Source organism: Oenanthe melanoleuca, chromosome 7 (assembly GCF_029582105.1).
Source record: "Oenanthe melanoleuca isolate GR-GAL-2019-014 chromosome 7, OMel1.0, whole genome shotgun sequence".
Lineage (NCBI taxonomy): Eukaryota > Metazoa > Chordata > Aves > Passeriformes > Muscicapidae > Oenanthe > Oenanthe melanoleuca.
The window spans coordinates 8,336,591-8,357,058 of NC_079341.1; the positions used below are offsets into that span (position 1 = coordinate 8,336,591).

At 43.2% G+C, this 20,468-nt stretch overlaps 1 protein-coding gene across 1 annotated transcript in view; it reads right to left on the reverse strand.

Moving 5' to 3' along the window:
* TMEFF2 (transmembrane protein with EGF like and two follistatin like domains 2) overlaps positions 1 to 20,468 on the reverse strand; it is a 112,864-nt gene that overhangs the window by 37,162 nt on the left and 55,234 nt on the right. The window contains exon 5 of the mRNA XM_056496790.1: positions 8,974 to 9,070. Coding sequence (XP_056352765.1) covers positions 8,974 to 9,070 — 97 coding nt within the window. The remainder of the gene's footprint in view (positions 1 to 8,973; positions 9,071 to 20,468) is intronic.

The window sequence follows — 20,468 nt, forward strand, 5'->3', positions numbered from 1 at the left end:
TTCAAAACAAAATCCAGCCTGCTATCCAATGAGATTTTAGGAGGATAGTTCCAGGCTTTCCTTCAGGCATTGTTTGCCTGAACAGGCAGAAACGAGGCAGGATAACCTCACGTTATCCTGCCCAGCAGTGAAATGAGATCTCAGCCCTGAGGAATGAGCCTGGGACCCAAGCAAATCACTGCATGTGCAAGGAGGAGGGTGCAGTAGTACCCCTCCTTTCCTCAGAGCATCCAGGTGTGCAGGCAAAGGCTGCTGTACAGAACCAGGCATTGGGATCTGCCGTGATGCCCACGGTGGCTGGCTGCTTTTGGGATCAAGCCCCAAGGGACACTACTGCTGCCAGGGAAAGGAAGAAGAGTGGCTGCAATGTGCCATCCCAAGGACATGTCCTTGCCAGCAAACTAATGGGATGAGAGTGACCTTCTTCAGGGCTGGCACAGATCAGTGCAATCCACCTGCAGCTCCCTGAAAGGAGCAAGTGCTGTGCACTGGCCAGGACAGGTGTCCCTGGGGCAGCGTGCTGTTCCACTGGGGAGAGCTCTGTTACAAAATGGGCAGGCTGAGACACAGCAATTAAATCTGTACGACAGGGCACCTCTCACACAGGCTTTTAGCTGCAGCCTGCAGGTGGGGAGGGGCTGGGGCAGGAGATGGGCTCTGGGAGGAAGGGACACCTGCCACTCTGCAGGGGCTGTGAGAGCTGAGGTCAGCCCTGTGCGTCAGCTCCTCCTGAGCTTTCCTCAGGCTCATATTTAATGCATGGGATGTATTTTTAATGGTTCAGATGTGTGAACAAACCGTGGCCTTGATGTTCCTACATGGGCGTGTGAAGGAGCCTCTGACCTTCTGCAATGGATGCAGTTCTATTTTAATAGTTAACATAAAGTGGGATGGAAGAGATGAAGCATTCTATTAAGACATTTGATAATAAATTGCTAAGTGCTTTCCCAGTGTTTTACATAGTTATTCTCTCTGCTGATCTATTTAGCCAACACATGTAATTCTGAGCTACCCAAGTTGTATTCCTGCTTTCGTAAACATACTTACATAAAACTCAATAACAACACACTCTATTTATTGCTAAAACGCTAGTAGGAAATTGGAAAAGGTATAAATACAATTCATTGCTGGTGATCTCCTGCCCCCTGAAGGCACTGTAAGGCTCCAAATCTTGCTCAGTTCACAGCATCATAAAGCCCAAGCAATAAATGTCACTCCTTTCCTGATTGCGCATTAGGCCAATCGCCCTTTTATTGTGGCTAAATAGGGCCGGCAGGAAGGCTCTGCTGCTGGGGATGGCTGCCTAAACGGGGCCAGGCAGGGAGCAAGGCTTGCTCTGGAACAACAGGGCTGAGGGAAGCAGGCAGGAGGAAAGGTGCAAAAGCACGTGGCTGTGTGACCCCTGCACGCTGCTGCGTGCTGCGGTGCCCTGGTGTGTCCGTGCACATTAACACCCGTGTGCACTGCCTGTACACCCAACAGCAGCATCCCTGCGTGCCTGCCACAGCTGCTGAGCCACATCCACAGTGTGAGCCCGGCTGGGGATACACACCTGGGGCTGGGGGGGCACAGACCCAGCCCTTGGGGTGCAGGGGTGTCCCTGCACCAAGCACCAGCCGCTGGGTGACCTTACAGCTGCCCCTGTTACAGCAGACTGCCCAAACCCTGGGCTCGTGTGCTCCCCTCTTCATCTGGGCACATGGAATGGTGGCTCTCCTCGTGTATAGGTTGTACCCAGACACTCCCTGAAGCAACAACTCCCCCCACTCTTCAGCAAACAGCCAGCTGGACTAAGTGCAAGTCAGCTTTACATTTCCTCCCTGTTTCCACAATCCTCACCCCTCCATGCCTCCCGTCCACACACACACATAGACAGGCACCTTGGCCATGGACACCTAACAGGAAAATTGGTCTGTGTTTAGCCACACTTTTAAAATTATTGCAGCTTTTTTCCCCCCAACTCCAATGTTGACAGACTACTGATTGCAAAGATAAATGATGGTTGTGTCTCTGACAAGCCTTCCTCCCCTTGAATTTCAGAAGAATTTGTGTCTTGCTCCTACAAGAGCATGGCATGGTAAGACATGAAAACCCCCCAAAATCTCAGAAATTGTTTTTGGTTTTTCACAAATCAGTATTTCCTCTGAAGCATTTGAAGCAGTCAGTAAGGCAAATCCTGCTTTTACCATCACGATTTCCAAGTTATTCTTTGCACTGTAAGACTGACAGAACATTCACACTCCATCTGAGTTTGTTCTCCCTTCCACCAGCAAAAGGCTCCACAGGCTACTGAGAAGTTACTCCATAGTTATCAAACTGGGAGAGAACTTTTGTTTCACTGAAGTCAGTGGGATAACTTTCATTGACTTCCCTAAGTTGCAAGTTCACCTTTGGAACTGAAAAGCAAGTTTGGGTGAGCATCAGAAAAGAGGAGCACAAGGAAAAAAAAAAATCTGTAAGCTTTATGACTGTGTAGAGTATTATTCCCTGGACACACAGCAGGTTTTGCTGTAATTGCAAAAGATAAAAAATGTCTTTTTTATTACAAAACCAAATGTTAGGGATTCTAGTTTTTGGATAAGAGATGGATGTGTCATATAGGGTCCTTAAAAACCTGCTTGGGTGAGTAGTACAGATGGAATACAATGTGGGTTTGCATTTATCTGAGAACATTTAGAGCCATGATATATAGTCTACATGACAGACTTCCTCGATGTATAGAGAAAATATAGCCAATTTCTTTGTGTAGGCAGAATTATTTACCAGAGTGTTCCAAAGTGTATTGGTAATAAAACACTATGAAGTATAAGTAACTCCAGACAATCTTGGCTTATGTTAAAACAAGCTGGGGTTATTTTTTTGTTTTTTTTTGTTTTTTTTTAAAGAATGTTATTAAGAAAATAAATCCTGAGAATCTGGAAAGGCAGGACTTACTCAAATGAACATAAGCCTCTGAAAGATTGTGTTGACTCAATGGAGAGAAAGGTCAAATTCTCCCAACCATCGTCCTAAAGGAGTTGGGAATCAGTCTCACTTCAAAATTAAATAGGCTATTTTGGCACAGGATGAAGGATGCAGAGATGGTGAAGTGATTCTGTGAAACTCACCTGACTGGGAAAAATGGCTGGTTTTAACTAAACCCAAATGATATACATGTAGAGTAAAACAATGTCACCAGATGGCCAAACAAGCCATCATTTTCCCAAGCATTTGCTTTCTAGCCAGACCAGGAGTAGTGCCATCAGTTTAGAAACACATCCCCTCATCCTCCTCTAGAGAATTGGATCACAGGCTTTTCTTGGGGCTGCTGAAGATAAAGCCAACTGCTTTTTCCATACCTTTCCTGGCTCCTTCTGCAGACTCCTTCTGAGAAAGAGGAAAACCACCTATTTTTAGCTTGATTTAGGGTCTTTCTGAAGTCTGTGGGGATCTTTCCCTGTTTATGTTTGGGAATGAAGTCACTTTTACACCTAGGCCAGTTTAGATTGAAACTGCCCTCTGAAAGACTCCTACAGTATCTCAGCAGCTTGGTAGAGAGAAACCTGACAGGAACCATGGTGACCTTATTTTCTGACCCTAACATCATGTCTAGACACTGGTTTCTAGTAAACCAAATCTTTCACCTAAGCTGGAGCTGCTGCAATGTTGTTCTTGTTTGTATTTTTCTAGTTTTCCCACTTTTGTGTCTGTGCATGTGGCATTTTTTCCCCCAAGTCCCAGATGAAGAAACGTGGCTGGGTTCTCTCTTCAGCTCTCATACTCCAGGCAGCAGGATGTGGCTGAGCAGCCTCCTATAAAAGGCCCAACCTGGCCCTTTCTCAGAGCAGGCTTTGTAATTAAAATGTAACATACAGCTGGGTAGGCATCATCTTGCTTTTTCTAACATCTTTTGTCTTTCATTGCAAATGCTTCACTGACTAATTTCCAGTTGCTTAGGCTACATTTTTCTCCAGTATTACTGACTCTTAACCCATTGAAGGGTATCTCTACACCTACCTCAACGTGGCATCTTAAGTTTCCCTGGAAGTCAGCTGCTTTCCTTTTATTTCAAAATCTTCTAACCATAGAACACACACTAAATGAAACATTACCAGGTAACAGAGACAGAAGTGGGCTAATTTCTGGGCAGGCAATGGAGGTAGCTCTGCTGTTGGATTGGAACTAGGTGACATGGGTGTGAGAGGGTGCAACCTGCTTGGTCACCTTGCAGAGATTGTGCTCCAGTGCCTTCACTGCCCTCTGCAAACCCTTGTCTGGACTCTTATTAGACATGACTACTAAGCTCCATGAGAAGATTTATGCAGCAGCAGCTTCACTTCATGCCTTAGGTATGATCTCAAGTTAAGCAGAAATGTAAGTTTTTGCAGAATTGTGTATTTTTAATGACTTGATTCCATTCCTGTGCTTATTGAGCATTTACATGTATGTGTGTTACACCCAGCAAGAAAGGAAAAGCAGCAGAAAACAGCAATATATCTGCTGTATAATGCCTGGGACACTGCAGATGTTAAAGCAGCTCGTTGTTTCTGCATCTGGAGCAAGTAGGTCACACATAGTTATTATACACACTGCTGAACATGAAGCAGCCAAAACCCGTGTAATGTATGTGAGACTTCAAAACCACCTTTTAGTACTTTATAGCAGTACAGCATCTTGTTTGCAAATGCTCTGCTTGAGAGCAACTGATGGAAGGGGGAAGGGACCCAAAGCTGACTGACCTAATTGCTGCGTGGATTGAGAAGCTGGCAAAAATCATTAGTTTCTTTTATGTGTTTTCTTTCTATACCATAATAAAGATAAATATTGATAGCTGGGGCAGTATTGATTGCAGGGGTCGCTGCAGATGGCAGCTGCATGATTTGCACAGATATCTCCTTTGTACAGAGCCACTTATTTGCATGAGAATGTGGTTTCACCCTGCTCAGTGCTTCTGGCTGTTGGCTTGCCTTAGAGGAGCATTACCCAAACTGAATGTACCAGTGTAAAATATGAAACGTGGGACCCAGAGAGTTCATCTTTGTAACACCTTTTGTGTATGTGCCAGTCTGCTGTGGGTGAGGGGAGTTTATTGTCCCAGCAGTGTGGGCAGAGGCACAGGACACAGGGACCTGCTGCAGTGTCACTGCCTCACCCAGGAATGGCACTCAGGGATGCCATGGGACCAGCCATCCTTCCTTCCCCACTCTGAGCAAGCCCAGCTCCTTCCTCCAGGCCTGGAAGCCTGAAGAATGGCTTCAGCACCTTCTCCTGAGCTGAAGCTGCCAGTGGGATCCTTGACCACCTGCGAGGAGTGGGAGCTCTCTCCACACACTGCTGTGTGTCTGCCTCCCAGCCAGCAGCCTGCACCTTACTGGGGGCTGCACTTCCACACTGCTGCTGGCTGACCTGCTGATACTGGAATTCAAAGGGAAGGTATGCATATTTAACCCCAATTCATCATTTTGATTAACTCTGCAAGTCAGAGGTTTGCAGGCTTTAATCTTGTTTTAAGAAAATACACCTGCCTTCCTCTGTTAGCATTTTCCAACTGGAAACTCAACCAAAGGGTCTTTCTTATTATTTATCTCCTTCCACTTTTGACACAGCTGCCCAGTATTTATCCAAACCATGGCTTGTCCAGTGTAGGGAGTGCTCTTGTTTCCTCAGTGGCCCTAAGAAGAAGATTAATGCTGTAACCCAGGTTTCTGACATGGCTCTGCACTGACTCTAAGCCACTCCAGCAGAGAGTGGGCACTCCATTTGGTGAGCCCTGTTTATGCACATGAGGGTTTTGTAGATGCTTTTTGGAAGATCTGAGCAATACACCACGTTTCAAAACGTTATGCCTCATTCTTCAGTTCCTTTTAAGTATGTCTCTCGGGGTGTTATGTTGAGTAGCCCTGTCTTACAAAATCAATTATTCCTTAGCCAGCTCAGGAATAAAACCCAGAGCAAGCAACACCAAATGTCTGATTTACCAATAGATTGCAACCCCGTGCTAAAGAGCGTAGCCACTGCCCTGCTTTAAATATTCATGAAGCCCACTGGTGCAAAATGCATTAAAGGTGGGAATAATGCCAGTAAATACACGATCCTCTTAGTGACAAGAAGCTTTCACATATTAAAGCAGCAAGATGTTAAAGACTTTCAAGTGAACAGTCTTTGTTTTTAACTTAGAGAGAGAGAGATTCACTAATGGAATGCCAAATTGCATTCACTCTCATGATACTTGACTGCAGAATAGGATAATAACACATGTGTGCTTCTGCATGCCATGGAAAACCTGTTATTACAGAGGTTTCTTGTCTGCCTTTTCTCTGTGCTTTCCAGAAAATGTTCACACAAATCTTACCCCTTCAACTAATCTTCTGTGTGCCAACCCCCCATTAGAATCCCAGGAGTCTAGCCATTAACAGATTGGTTTTAGCAAATAAAAAGACTTAAAAATAATGGTGACACAGTACAATAGCACAATTTAGATGAGTGACAACTGGCAATGAATAACTGGGAAAAAAAAAAAAAGACAAGAAGAGTTAAACTGGAGATAACGGTCTGCAGAATATAGACTGTGACAATTGAGAAGAATGTCAATTGTCACTTTAAATCATCAGCAGCCCAACATCTGCTATCACACCTGTGCTCCCTTTTCTGATCTACTCTGGCACCCTAGAAACAGCAGGTGAGCAGCCAGCCTTGCATCTCCAGCTCTCTCAAGTCTGGCTCTGCTACCAGCCTGCATTCCTCTCACCTGGGGTGGATCAGGCACTGACCTGCACCCTCAAACTGCTCCTGACTGACAGGGACTCACTGCTGCTGCTGGGACTGACATCCTGTAATAACAGGTCCCAGGACCACCAGGAACTGCTGACCCTGCTTGGATTTTACAAACCTGAGAGAGCTAAAGGAGCCCTGCTTACATCTGATACTTGATCCACACAAAAATAGTGAACAAATAATAAATTAACATTTCTTGGCAAGGGGAGTGGGGCAATATGTGCCAAACATGAAAATTCAACTAACATGTATTTGAAAGAGGGCTCTACAACCTCCATACATAGTCCACTTTTATTCTAGAAATAAAAATAATGAGAAGCTGACAGCCAGAAGGTTCACTGTTTAGGAAAATGCTTATTTGAGACTAATCAGGGGGCAAGGACAGGCATATAAAATTGTTTACTTCAACCTTTCACAGGATTTACACAGGGTTTGGGTTTTTGGATGGGAACTGGCTTTCCTGCCTCCTTACAGTCTGTCTGGGAGCATCTTCCCTGCTCCCTGCCCCCAGAAGCACCTTCCCCTGCAGAAAGAGTGCCTGTCCATAAAGACTGAGCACCTCAGCTCCTGCCATCACTGTGCTGCTCTGTAAAAGCCAAGTTGTTTCACAGGGGAGGAACTGGATTGTGCAAACGCTGCAGTGGGAACACTGGGGTAAGTTGGATCAGGCAGTTTTACCAAGCTATTTCTGGAAAAAATAAACACTGCTACTCAGTGCTTATGATTAATAATGTTATCTTGTAGCTAATTTTATTCCTTGCCCCTCTCTTCTCCTGCCTTCCAATTTGGAAGCGCACTTAATTATGAAAACATGAGCACTAGACTGTGAATTTTGATATATTAATTTCACCATGGTTTTGTTTCTACACTGCACCACCAAAGCTCTCAAGGACAACCAGTCAAGGAGACAATGAAAATCATAACACCTGGGGTAATTTTCTTAAGCAAAGTCAACATTAGGCAATTTCTTACTCACAAATTTCATTACATTACTGAAACCCATAACCATGATGCACCTTGCTGCTGTTTTTCAACACCACAGGTTCCTTTGATGGCTGAAGCCAGAGCAGGGACTCAGTGGTTGGTTTGCTCAGGGCTTTTTTAAGGACTAGAACCAGAGATTACTGATTACTAAGAGGACAAAACCAAAAGGAGCACAAATGGACAACCATGACCATATTCCTGGGCTTCTTCACTCAGCAGCAGAACTGCTCCTAATTTCCTAAGGGTGCTTGGATGCCTTGCCTGGCTGGGGTCAGCTCCCAACACTGGCCCAGCTATCAAGTTCATCATTTACTGACTCCTCTGTCCATTCTGATTCTCCACACTGAGCTCTGCTTTACTGACACCCCACTGCCCAGTTTGTGTATCCATTCTTCAGCCCACAGCTCCATCCAGACAACAGCTCTGACACTTCCATGGCTATTTTGTTGTCTCTCTAAATCTCTTTTAGTTACTAAGAGAGAAACATGAGGTGTGGCATTAGGGCACTGTTAGAAATATAGCTCTGTGAATAGTGACCTTTTTGATCTATTGGCTGTTCCAAAATCACAATGCAATTATTAGCTCAGAGTTGGCTTAATGTAAGTTTGCATATATACTAGGCAAAATGAAAAATAAAAATCTGAGTTGACAGAATTATTTCCCTTCAGCTTATGTAATTAAGGTTTAAAATAAAAAATATCTGAATAATTTTGAAACCCCATTTAAAAAGTAAAAATTAAAACCATTTCCATTGAGAAAATGTCTAAATGTACACTCTCATTTTTTCAAGAAATTGAGGGTAAGGTTTTCAACTCCAGCAAACTAGGAAAAAGTGAGACAGATTTCCCAGCCTTTCTAATGCCACACATGAATTAACATGATGATAATACTAATGATATTTTTTAACTGGAAAAGCTTTAGGTCAATTATTTTTCCCAATTCTATTTTTACTGAAGTATGAAGCTGTAAAACCCCAGATGGAATAACATAAGTTATAATGGCAACAAAATGGATAACTGCGTTTCTAAACTTGGTCTAAATTGTGCATGCTCCAAAATTATAAACCAGAGTGTTTCATACATTTTTTTTTCAGTGTAATAACCACCTCAGTCACTTTGAGATGAATATCTGGGTGCAGAAAATTGAGTATCTAACATTTGTAATGCTTCTCCAAGTACAGTATCTTTAAATAATACAACATTCATTAAAATAGAAGAGTAGAGCAAATTACTGTACCAAACATCCTCTGCATCTTCGTCACACTCTGCCCCAAACTGGCAAATGTCACAGGTCGATGTCTCTTTTTGATTGGTTTCACCTGAGCCTTCATTGACTGTTTGATGGAAAGCAGAAGAACACACATTAGTAAAGACAGCGCTGTAGCAAAGCACTTCTCTCTCTCTAGAACAATCTATTCACTGCATCAGCTCAGTGCCCTGCTCACAAAGCTGATGGCTGGCCAGCACACACACCTCCACGCTGGCCTCTGATAAATCCCCTCAATGACAGAGTCAAAAGGAAAACCAGACAAAACCCCTTCCTTTTCCCTCTCCCCTTAAACAACAGCCCCTTCAAGCTGCAGCCCAGGAAGGTCGTGTCCCCACTGAGTCTTAGGCTTTGTTCCCTGGGAAAAAATAATGGAGGGGCACTGATAGCATCACATGCTGCCTCGTGTCCTTTACCCATGAAGGCCTTGAGATGGCCCCAAGGGGATGCTTTCCTCGAAAATGTTTTGAAATTACCTGCTGTGTGGTGCAATCTAGCCCACTCCAAAGGCAAAACATTTTTCTCTGCAGAAGCACAGCTATGAGCCCCAAGGACTAGTTATCTCTGGCAGGGAAGATTTAGTGCTGTCCAGAGGAGAGGACAATCTCCAGCATAGGTTAAATGTGAAACCAAGGGAAAGTCAATGCTGATGTCTGCAATTGTGTAAGGTTTGTACCTGGCCAGTAAGTCAAAAACAAGAAGGGACTAAAGGGAAAATAAAAATATGGGTGTAAGAGAACTGCAAAAAAAATACTGATGGCTGAGTACTGCAAGACAGAAAGAGACCACTAAGGTAGGCAGCAAGATGAAGGAAGGTTTGTTAAAAGATCCAAAAGAAACATTATCATTGTTTCTACTGAAGTGTATAAACAGCCTTTGATATCTTTTGAAAGGTGCCTCTCTCTAGCAAGACACCGTATCTAGCGATATCCTTCTGCCACTTGCAGAGTTATTAAACCAGCACAGACTTGCAGCATCAATCAGCTCTGACTGATGTTGTTATCTGCACCAGCAGCTGCTGCAGTGGCACCTCCCTTGCATTTGGTGCAGGCTTCTGCACACCTGGGTGCAGCCCACCCGCGCTGGTGGACACGCTGGGGTGTAGCAGTTATGATGAGATGGACTGGGCTGGCACCATCATCAGTCCTTTATTAAAAACTCTGCATGCCTTCTTTCAATGGGCTTCTCTCAGGCGTCTCCACACAGCACTCACTCCTTCCCTCTGCAAGTTTCCTTCTTTCTGCATCACTGGCTAACCCCAAGCTGTCCCTTACCCAGCCCCCTAACCCTGTCTGTCCCTCACACAGCATCTCCTTACCTTGTCTGTCCCTGGCCTGACCACACATCCCTTCCTCCTCACAGCACAGCCAATCCCAAACTGCAGCAAACTCTGGCTCCCAAGCTCCAACTGTAATTGTGACCAGCTACCCCTACTCTTTCATAACCCCCATCCTCACTGGGCATCCTCACTAAGGCTGTCTCCACTCCTCAGCCATCAGTACAGCTGTAATTCTTTGGGAAAATCTGCCTTCTGCACTATCCCTACAAACTGTTCTACACTGGAGTATGCTGGTAGCCCCAGTGACATCCCCTGGACAAATCATCTGCCTGATGCACATCCAGGTTGTTACCAGAGGCTTTTGTGTCAGAGTGCTCTGGCTCTGAGTAAGCTGCTTTTGTTTTTTACTCAGAAAAGCACAGTAATCCCAGGCTTTCACAAAGCTGTTCGAGGAGAAAGGGCTCTTGCCCCTAGAAGAGCAAGTGTGACTCCAATGCCTGTTTTTCAACAAACTTGCTTCCCTATCCTGGACAAGTTATGTAACCTCTGCCACACTTCTCACTGTGTGATAACAAGAATAATATAATTTCCTCCCAACAGAGAATGTGGAAACACGTATATTAAAATATTGTGATATGCTTAGATACCACAGTGATAGAAATCACAGAAATACCAAAGGTAGATGACTTATCTAAAATGCTTTTTTTCTGAGCCTTAATATAGTCAAAGGAAGTGTTGGTATTTTTAGGTATGGACTATGCTGCATTAATTTCTTATCAGTCATTCTTGAGTTTAAACTATATTAAACCGAAAAAAAAATCCCCTATGAAAAGCATTCTGATTATCTGATTATTCCAAAAGAAAAAGAAAAAGGGAGTTTTGCTCCATTTGTATAAATTTGCTCACCTTTATATCCATAAAATTCACGTACAAAAAACCAAAGGGGAAACCAGAAAAAACACACTCTGGACTTTTGTTCTGCTGCATTGTCTTTACAGAGAGGGTCTGAGCTGTGGTTTTTCTGTTTCCCTAAACGACTGAGAAACTCTCAAGGCTCCCATGTTATGAAGGTGGACAAGGAGTCCAAGTGCCACATCCTCACACCAGTATCATCTCCATGTGCTGCCTGTGTCATTCTGGCCCCAAGAATCACCAGGTTCATGATCCTCCCCACCTCCCTGCAGCTGCATCCAGGCTGCAATGTTTAATTTACATTTTAAATACAGAAATCTTTTTTACTGAGCAGATAGCTTTGACAGCCAGTCGTGGCAGGGATTTCCAGTGGTTAAGATAACAGGCAGGACATGTAAAGTGACTATGGGACCTATGGGGAGATGACTTCTCATAACAGCCAAGCATTCCTCACCTACCAGAAACATGACAATTGCTCCAGTTCAGGAGGGTGAGAATATATACTTGATGGAATGGAGCTTTAATTTCTTTATTTTGTTATCCTGCAAATCACTTCCCTTGCATTTCCTTTTAATTTAAAACATATGCCCTGCTTTCTTCCTCCCTGTGATGTTTCTATTCATAACTGCCCAGCACTTGTCGCTTGGCCAGGGACCTCACACAGTTCTACATCACAGAATAAGTGCAACAGCTACTTAAACCATTAAAAAAGGCTTTTGAAAGACTGAGATGTTGAAGAGAAGTAACTGATTTGGAGAAGATTATCTACTCTACGGCACGTTGCAGTTCTGAATTTCTACCTGAAAATAATAGGTCACTCCACATTTTTCTGAAGGAGCCCTGTGAGCAGATTTCCATAGACAATGTGCACCTTGTCATTAAATGTGCAAATGTGCAGCAGTCCTTACTAAAAAAAGACAGCTGTTTATCTCCCATCTATGCTCCTTCTGTTGTCAGGAACACAGATAATATTCTTTACATTTCTTAAAGGTGTGTTTTCTCTCCCTACACAAACACAGCCACTGGCATATGCACCCACACCCACAACTGACACACACAGGGCTTGTTTTCTCCATGCTGTGCAGATAAGTGCTTTGATAAATCAGACATCTTACAACGAGTTATTTTCCCAATATTTCCTGCTGCTTTCTAGCTTGAGGACTAGTGGATGCTTATTTTCTAAGGTGACTCTTTTTCCTTTTTTTCCCCTCACTGCACTTGCTGATTTGCACTTCTTTTCTAACCCAACTGGAAAAAATTGTTAGCAAAAAATAATCTCGTTTCTGGATTCCTCTTCTAAAACAGAGAATGAGTCTTCTTCTCATGCATGTTAGGTAGCTTTCACATTAGCAATTATTGAGGTTTTAACACCAAGGTTCTGCAGGAACATAGCAGGGCTCCAGGGAGGCTGATCACTGAAACCCACCACTTATTACTCACACAACTGAGAAATGTTCAGGTGCAAATTCCTATTTGTATTAGCAAGAATATCAACTTTGAGAGCCCAAAGAAATGTGCTAACAAGGGTTAGAAGGTCACTAACATTATCTGAAAGTCACTTCAGAGACTATGTCAATCTCCTAAGCAATATAAATTCTCAGCTGTGAAGGCACTACACACAATTTACAGAGTCAATGGACTGTGCTAACCACAACAGCTCCTGTTTTAATCATTTGGTCCTTCTCTGGCATTCTCACAGTGCTCAGATGAAATAGCTGTGATTTCAAGAACATCTGTATTGTTTGCAGGTCCCACAAGAAAGAAACCATTTCTGAGGCATTTTACTGTGCCTCCCTAGCTGAAAAAAAAAAACAGATTGAAAGTACCATCAGTAGATTGGCCTGACCCTGTGCTTATTTCCTGTAACATCAGGAGAAAACTAAAAGCCCCAGAACTGCCCACTCCCACTGTATAACTTGATTCAAAGAGATTAAGTGTAAAGAGAAACTAGAGATGTCTACAGTAACAATCCTTATTCAATATATTTCAACTCCACAGGAGAACACAACAAAGAAACAATATAGAACATCACCACATGCTTGAATATACAAAATATGGCTATAATGAATTATGAATTATGACTACTCTTATGTAGTCTTCCTTTGATCGATGTGATCAGACACGTGCTCAGCACAACCCCTGATTCTGACTTGACTCCTCATGGTGGGATATCTTTGCTATTGTTGAAAGAAAAACTTCAAAAAAAAAGGCTTGCTCTAGCTCGTCCTAACAGGATACATGCTTGTTTTCAGCTACAAAATCTAGGTAACAACAATAATCTCATGGAGATGAGAGCTGATGGCCATTTTTGTATTGCAGGATGCAAGACAATGTGCAAATTAAAATGTAGTGGAGGAGGATGCTCTTCAGAACAGCTGAGGTGATCCTGCCACATGCTTCAGTCCAACAGGAGTGCTCTGGGCAGGTGAGAAGGTGAGTGGATAAAGTGAGAAAGCTCAAAGCAAGGAGGGCAGAATTTACTAAATGTGTGAGAACAAGCGCTTCCTGCACCACCAGCCAGCTAACACCACCTCACAAACTGCACCAATAAAAGCCCAGATGCTGCAAGCAACCTCACTCTAATCAATAAGCCCTTTTTCCTGAAAGCATTAGCTCAGTCAAAACCTGCAAAGTGAGAAAAATGAAGGGTGTGAAGCGGGGGGTCAGCTCGCCAGTCACTCTGCCCTCAAAGTCTGGCACAGGCTCAGAACAGCATTACTGTCAAAATCAAAGGGGAATGGTAATAAATCCAAACTCTGACGTGCCTTGTCTGCTTTGCTCCTGCTGGCCAGCTCCACCTCAAGAAACACCAATCTGCCCTCTCTCCCACCCATAAACACCCTGGGGAAATTAGTTATGGCAGGCACTGTGATTCTCAGCTTATGTGTTTTTTTCCTTAAAAATCACAAGCAGTGGATTATCTCAACGTATAAGGTTCTCAGCTTCCACATATACATTTGTTTAGAAAGGTATGCCCAAGCTTTAGAGCAGTGGAGAAAATGCTTGTGAGCATAACAAACACCCAGGACTTGTCTGCATTTCTACAACCCTGGCCAGCAGGGAATGGATTCAATTCTTACTCCAAGTGTATTTATTCTAAACAAACACCACTTGCTTGTTGCTGGCTCATGCATATTCCTGTAGCTCCCACGGTGGGTTTGATAAAAAATTAAATGTGATTAGTTGAGGCCAGTTTCTCCTCACAAACATCCCTAATGGTGTTACAAAAGGAATGGCTGATGGAATAAAACCTACTGTAAGCTTTCTGAAGACTGACATGAACCAGCTGTGGTTACTGCACTGTTGTGTGGTCCCCCTACACAATGTGACATTTGCCTGGTGTCTGTGGGCTGCCAGCACTGCAGATTTAGGTGCCAGCACCTTTCTGAAGGTGCACCATGACCAGCACTGACAGTGCTGCCAGCAGCAGAAGAGCAGGCTCATTTAATTTTGCTTCCCCTCATAAACAGCTTTGAGCAAAACGCCAAAATAGCACATGGGGACTATTCATCTCTGCCTTGCATTAATTTAAAGAGAAACCTCACTTCCTTGGAGGGGAGTTTTCAAGAAGTAGATACATCTTTTTGTAAAAACATGACTGCAATGCTGCCAAAGCTTTGGTGGCATCAGTCCCTGCTTTTATGTATTTCAATATGCACAACAGGATGAACAAAATAACCAAGTGGACATGGCTACAGCTGGGAGGATGCAATGCCACAGGTCACCAATCCAGGCCAATTAAAGAGGAAATTGCTGTAGCCCTAATTGCAAGGACCAGAAGATTTTTCAGGATCAAGGAGAAATATAAAAAGATGATGCCTGATTCCTCCCTCAGGTTGACTTGCCTGGCCACACAGATCATTAAACCTGTGTCAAGGCAGGTAGGAAGCTGCAGCCCAGGAAAGTGCCCAATGCCTTAATGCTTTTCTGATTTGTCAGAAAATGGCCATCACAGCTTACCCTGAGGCAGGGTCAAGTGTGAGCTGCTTCTGGCTGGCTGGTCCTATGTGCCAGAAAGAAGTGGTGTAGGCCAGGATGGAAATCCACAGATGGAATGTATGGACTCTGTACATGCTGGAACACAGCACTCACAAATTCTGTCAAGAAACACTGCATGAGATGTAGATGCAGTTAGAGGAATACAAGCACTGCCTTCCTCTGCAGGAGAAGGTGTTCCAGTTGGACATAAACCACAGAAATTACCCATCTGTGCTTTCCCTGACCTCTGCCAAGAATTCACATCCCACCTGAGGTTCTGTGCATTTTCATTCATTCTAGGCAGAGAGGAGCCCCATGACTGAATTTACAGAAATTCGGTGAAAAATAAATATCCAAAGCCATGGTTTCACAAAGCCTAAAATAAGCAAGTCCCAAATGAGTGATGTGACTTTTCCACACTGAAAGGGTGCTTTTGCCAGTTTCCTACCTGGTGGAAAGATTAACAGAAGTCTTAAATGTGAATGCTTACAGCTACTCATCTTTCAAGAAACAGAATGAAAGGAACAAAGATAAAACCTAAAAGAGCTGCCTGGCATCCACTTGGTGACTACTTCAGTTTTAAGATCTTTGTCACTTTGCTATTGATTTAAGTCTGTGTATCCTTTTGAATATTAGTATGGCTAGCAAGATAGCAACATCATACATAAAAATGTTCTTTATTCCAGAACAGATGAAACTCCCAGTGGTAAAAGAAGATTTAGGTATCTCTGAAGATTTCTTATCACTGTGCAACATAACTCTCTAATGGTTCAGTGCCTTGGAGGGTCATCTGAGATCACTTATCACATAAATCAAATAGGTGGCAGGCTATAAGAATGGAAGCCTATAGCAATTTCATGTCTTTGCTTGCAGACATCAAATCTATCTTTTGGGCAGACTATAGAGGAGATAATATGCCACTCCATTTAAGCCAGTGAAGAAACCCAAATCTGGGTATTAACCAATTTTTGGGAAGCTGCTCCTGTTCTTGACTGCACCACAATTATCTTGGGAAATGACTGGTTTTAAATCCTAAATGGGGATGGCAGACACTGGTCCTGGTTTTAACTCACACTAAAGCTGCTGTAAAATCACTCTGGCAAAGGAAGGGAGTGCCAGAGCAAGTGCAAGTCCAATTTAGTTTATGTCCCATTTACACAATCAGGGGTGTGCAGAGTGGATCCACTGTAAAAATGACCTGGGTCTACCTGTCACTGGATTCAACAGGAGGAACAGTTTTCTTCTCCCTCTCCACTTTTATTCTGTGTAATACTCCTTTCTCTTGGTTTCTGTGATGTTAGTGCAGGTTACACACACAAACAGAGCTGCAGCTGCCTTGGGGCTCAGAAGCACCAGGGGGGTGTGTGCCAAGCTCATTTTTAGCAGCAGGGTCTCAGAAGGGGGCAGTTCAGGAGGGTGTTAGTCACAACCCATGTTCAGCCAGGCTTTTTTGGTGGTTGGTTGTGTGATTCTTTTGCTCATTTTATGCGAGTGGCTAGAAAACAACTCACTCTAGCTTGTTGTTTGGAATGTTTAAAGAGAATAAAGATGAAGCATGCATTCTCCTTCCTGGTCAAAGCACAGAGTTAACACTCTTAATGAAGAAGATATTAAAGAAATAAAGCACAAAATATTTGTAGAAGTGCTACTTCATTCTAGAAATAAAATACCCACTTACATTCTGGAAATCAAATACCCTGTCTGCAATATGCAAACTACCTTTTTTCCTGGGCAGTGTTTTAGGAGTGACTGAGAGCTGTGAGAGATGGCTCCTCAGCTGCCTATTCCTCCACCAGCTCCCACCCCAGAATTTAGTGTTTCTGCAGCAGCACTCCCTGATCTGCAATTGCCACTGCTGATCTGATCCTCTGAACTGTACAAGCAGGGCTCATCCCTTTGCTCCTTCCCCTGGGAGAACTCTCTTTAAAAACAAAAGCAAAGCAGAAATGCATCTCAGAGCATGTTGTTAAGACATCCCTCCTGCCATATGAAGGCATTTCTGCCTTCCCAAGGCTGAAATTTGGTAGACCTTGGGTCTCTGCTGCAGCTTGGGGTGCACAGGAGTGCTGGCACCTAAAGGACTTGCCAGAATCTGAGATGAGTCTCCAAGCCTCCAAGTCTTGCTGGAGGAGATACAATATTTATGCCACATAGATCCTATCTTTTACATAGCCTACTCTTCAACAAACATGAAAACATATGGTGTCAGTTAATTGCATGAAAATATTTGGTAGGAAGACAATCTTTCAGGACAAATGGGGGAAAAAACCCCCAATCAAGCCATGCTTTTCCCTTTTATACCCATTATTAGAGAGCAGGTTGAGGCAGAGCATGAGTACTGGCTCAAAGCAGTCCTTGGTTTATGGTTTATGCAGTGGAATAACACAAAATCTGAAGAAACTTTGGCAGCACTGCTGATAACCTAGGCAGAAAGGCAAGGCAGCTCATGAATGAGTAGCACAGCCACTCCTGCAAGGGTGGCCAGGATTTAGGAGCAGGAGCCTCCATGAACCAGGTCTGTGAATAAACAGGGGATCCAATTTTGTGCTGTCACCCAGAATTTACATGACTGGGAGAAAAAGCCTCCCAGAGCTCACTAAGAGGACAGACAGGCTGAGTGTGACACTTCAAACCCAGCCTTGAGTTTGAAGCAGCAGGAGAGCGTGGATTTGAATCCATTTACACCAGAACAAGGTTGCCCTTCTGAGTATAATTCTACAGACGTGTTTATGATATAGGGGGAGCCATATGGCACAAAAGGTTTCAACATTTAATCTCACTTAGCTTCAATACACTGCATATACAGAAAATTGGAAGCCCAGCAGGAAAATGCCAGATTTCATTGTCACTTAGTCGTGATTAACCTTTATGGGCTGGCTCAGAGCTCTGTCACCTGTGAAGTCACTGGGGGCAGGCAGGCAGGCTGCAAAAACCCTGGCTTGCTGTTTGGCCAGGGGACCACAGCTGCTGAGCCTGGAAGTGTAAAAGGGACTGCAGGGAATGGATGACAAGGAGGGACTCTTCCCCTTTTCTTCCTGCAGCTGGGCCTCCTTGGCTGGGCTGGGTCCAGTTGAGAGCAGCTTTACCCCAGCAGACAAGACACAAGGCAAACAGCTGATACATACCACACTTTGCAAATATGCTCTTTCTCATTAATACTGATTCCCACACACAAACACTTTAGCTATATTCACTGATTGCATTACCATTGCAGAAGTGTAATTAACAAATTAAAAGGGAGGACTGTGATTCAGCTTAATTTGGGGGAAATCTTTAAATAAATAAAATAAAAAAATGGAGTCTGATGAGTCTGATGTTTGAGGATCGTTACCCTCTGCTATTTGCTTTAATTCTTTGGACATGCTCTCAGAGAAATGCTTTCCTTGAAACAAACATGTCCTGACTATGCAGCAGTATTGGCTACATGGGTACTTAAAGAAGAAACAATGACAAAAAACCCAAAGGAATGAAAGAAATCCTGACAGATGCTAGATCCAGATAAAGACTGCAAATGAAGGTGTTCCTCATGGAGAGAGGAAGGGGGGAAATGCCAGCTGGAAGGTGGTCAGTCTGATCTGAGACTGACAGCTCATCCACCCAAACTTATGAAAAACAACACAAAACATGCACAGTGCCTGCCCACAAATATTTGCAGAAGGAGGGAAAGCAGAAAATCCCCCATACTTGCTGCCCTTCCAGATCCTTGCATGATAAAATAAGCCAGTTCCACGGAGTCAATCAATGTTTGTGAGAGCAGACAAAACTCCTGAGCCAGAGTTGGAATTAATTTCTCTCCCAGCACCAACTGAGGACTCCTGGAAGAACAGCTGGGAAATGATACATACTGCCCCTCACATTTCCACCAAAAACACCTCTCAGGTGATCTAATATTATGAGAAACCACCATCATTAAGGATTGATCATGCTAATATAATTTTCTGGATGGCTTATTAACCTACTAAGACATGTTTTTCTCTACTTCCCTTCATTAGCGACAGCGATAATTAGGTAAGGACAGAGCAGCAGAATTGATCACATGCTGCTGCCAAAGGGGACAGAGAATGTATCATGGACATTCAGCAAAATGCTCTCCAGACTAATTTCACTCAGTACCACAGGTATTTTCTGCCTTTGATACAAGGAATCTGTTAATGTAGATATTGTACAACTGGAGCTTATTTTTCTCGCATTCCAAGATGGAATAAATGCATTATAGGAGCTGGAAAGAGCTGACATTACAAACTTGGCAATCCTGTACCAACAGGGAAAGGGAGGGTCTGCCAAAGCGAGAGCCAGACATAACATAAAAAGCATCAACCCAGCACATTGACCTTATTTAAGCCCAAACAGCATAACTCCAGAATACTTAATGCAAAAATGTCATAAATATTCTTTATTCTACATGCACATTAATGTTTTCTTTAAATATGCAAGTCACTTGATATCTGCAATCCCCCCTTCTTCAGATGCAAAATCCAAAATAATGATTATATCAGTCATTGCTTAATACATTCAACTGTGGCCCTGATTTTCATGCATGAATGGTCATTTACATATCATTACCCATCATGCCATCCACTCAGATTTTTCTTTCTAAACAGAGTAATACATTTAAAGTTGTCATTTTAAAACAAAAATGCTTAAAAAAGGGACTTTCATATCTTGCTATCTTATCTGTGCTCTTAGCAGCTAATAGACCAGAATATTAAAATGGAAAATTCTCAGTGTGTGTGACAACTGTCACAGTGAGAAGATCTTAGAGAAGAGGCAATTATCAAGGGATTTTTCTCAAATTTGGAAACACTGATAAATGTGAGCAGAAAAGCTGAAGCAAACCGACCAGAAGCAAAACAGCAATTATAGCACATTCTTCTATTTTCTTAACACAAGTCCTTGTTAGGGGCAAAGCTAGTTCCACATTAGCAAAACTACTGCAGACATGAGGTGCAGTTAGAAGCTTTGCATGAATAAATTACAATTTTTCAATTAATACTGCCCATGCTCACAATAGAGGAGGGATATCCCCCCATTCCTCCTGCTACTTTTAAAGTAATTTTCTGCTATTTTTAATTAGGAAATGTCTCCACAGAAGAGGATGTGACAGAAGATTAATCCTGTATTTTCTCACCCACTGTGTCAGTAGACTCCAGTGGACACTACAAACCCCAGTTTGGATTTTTGTTTTTTTTTTTTTTTTATTTTTACAGGGAGAGACAAAGGGTTCAAACTGTATTTGTTTTAATGAACAATGAAGGGAAGGAGCTATTTACCCGCAGGACATAAAACCCCATGAATG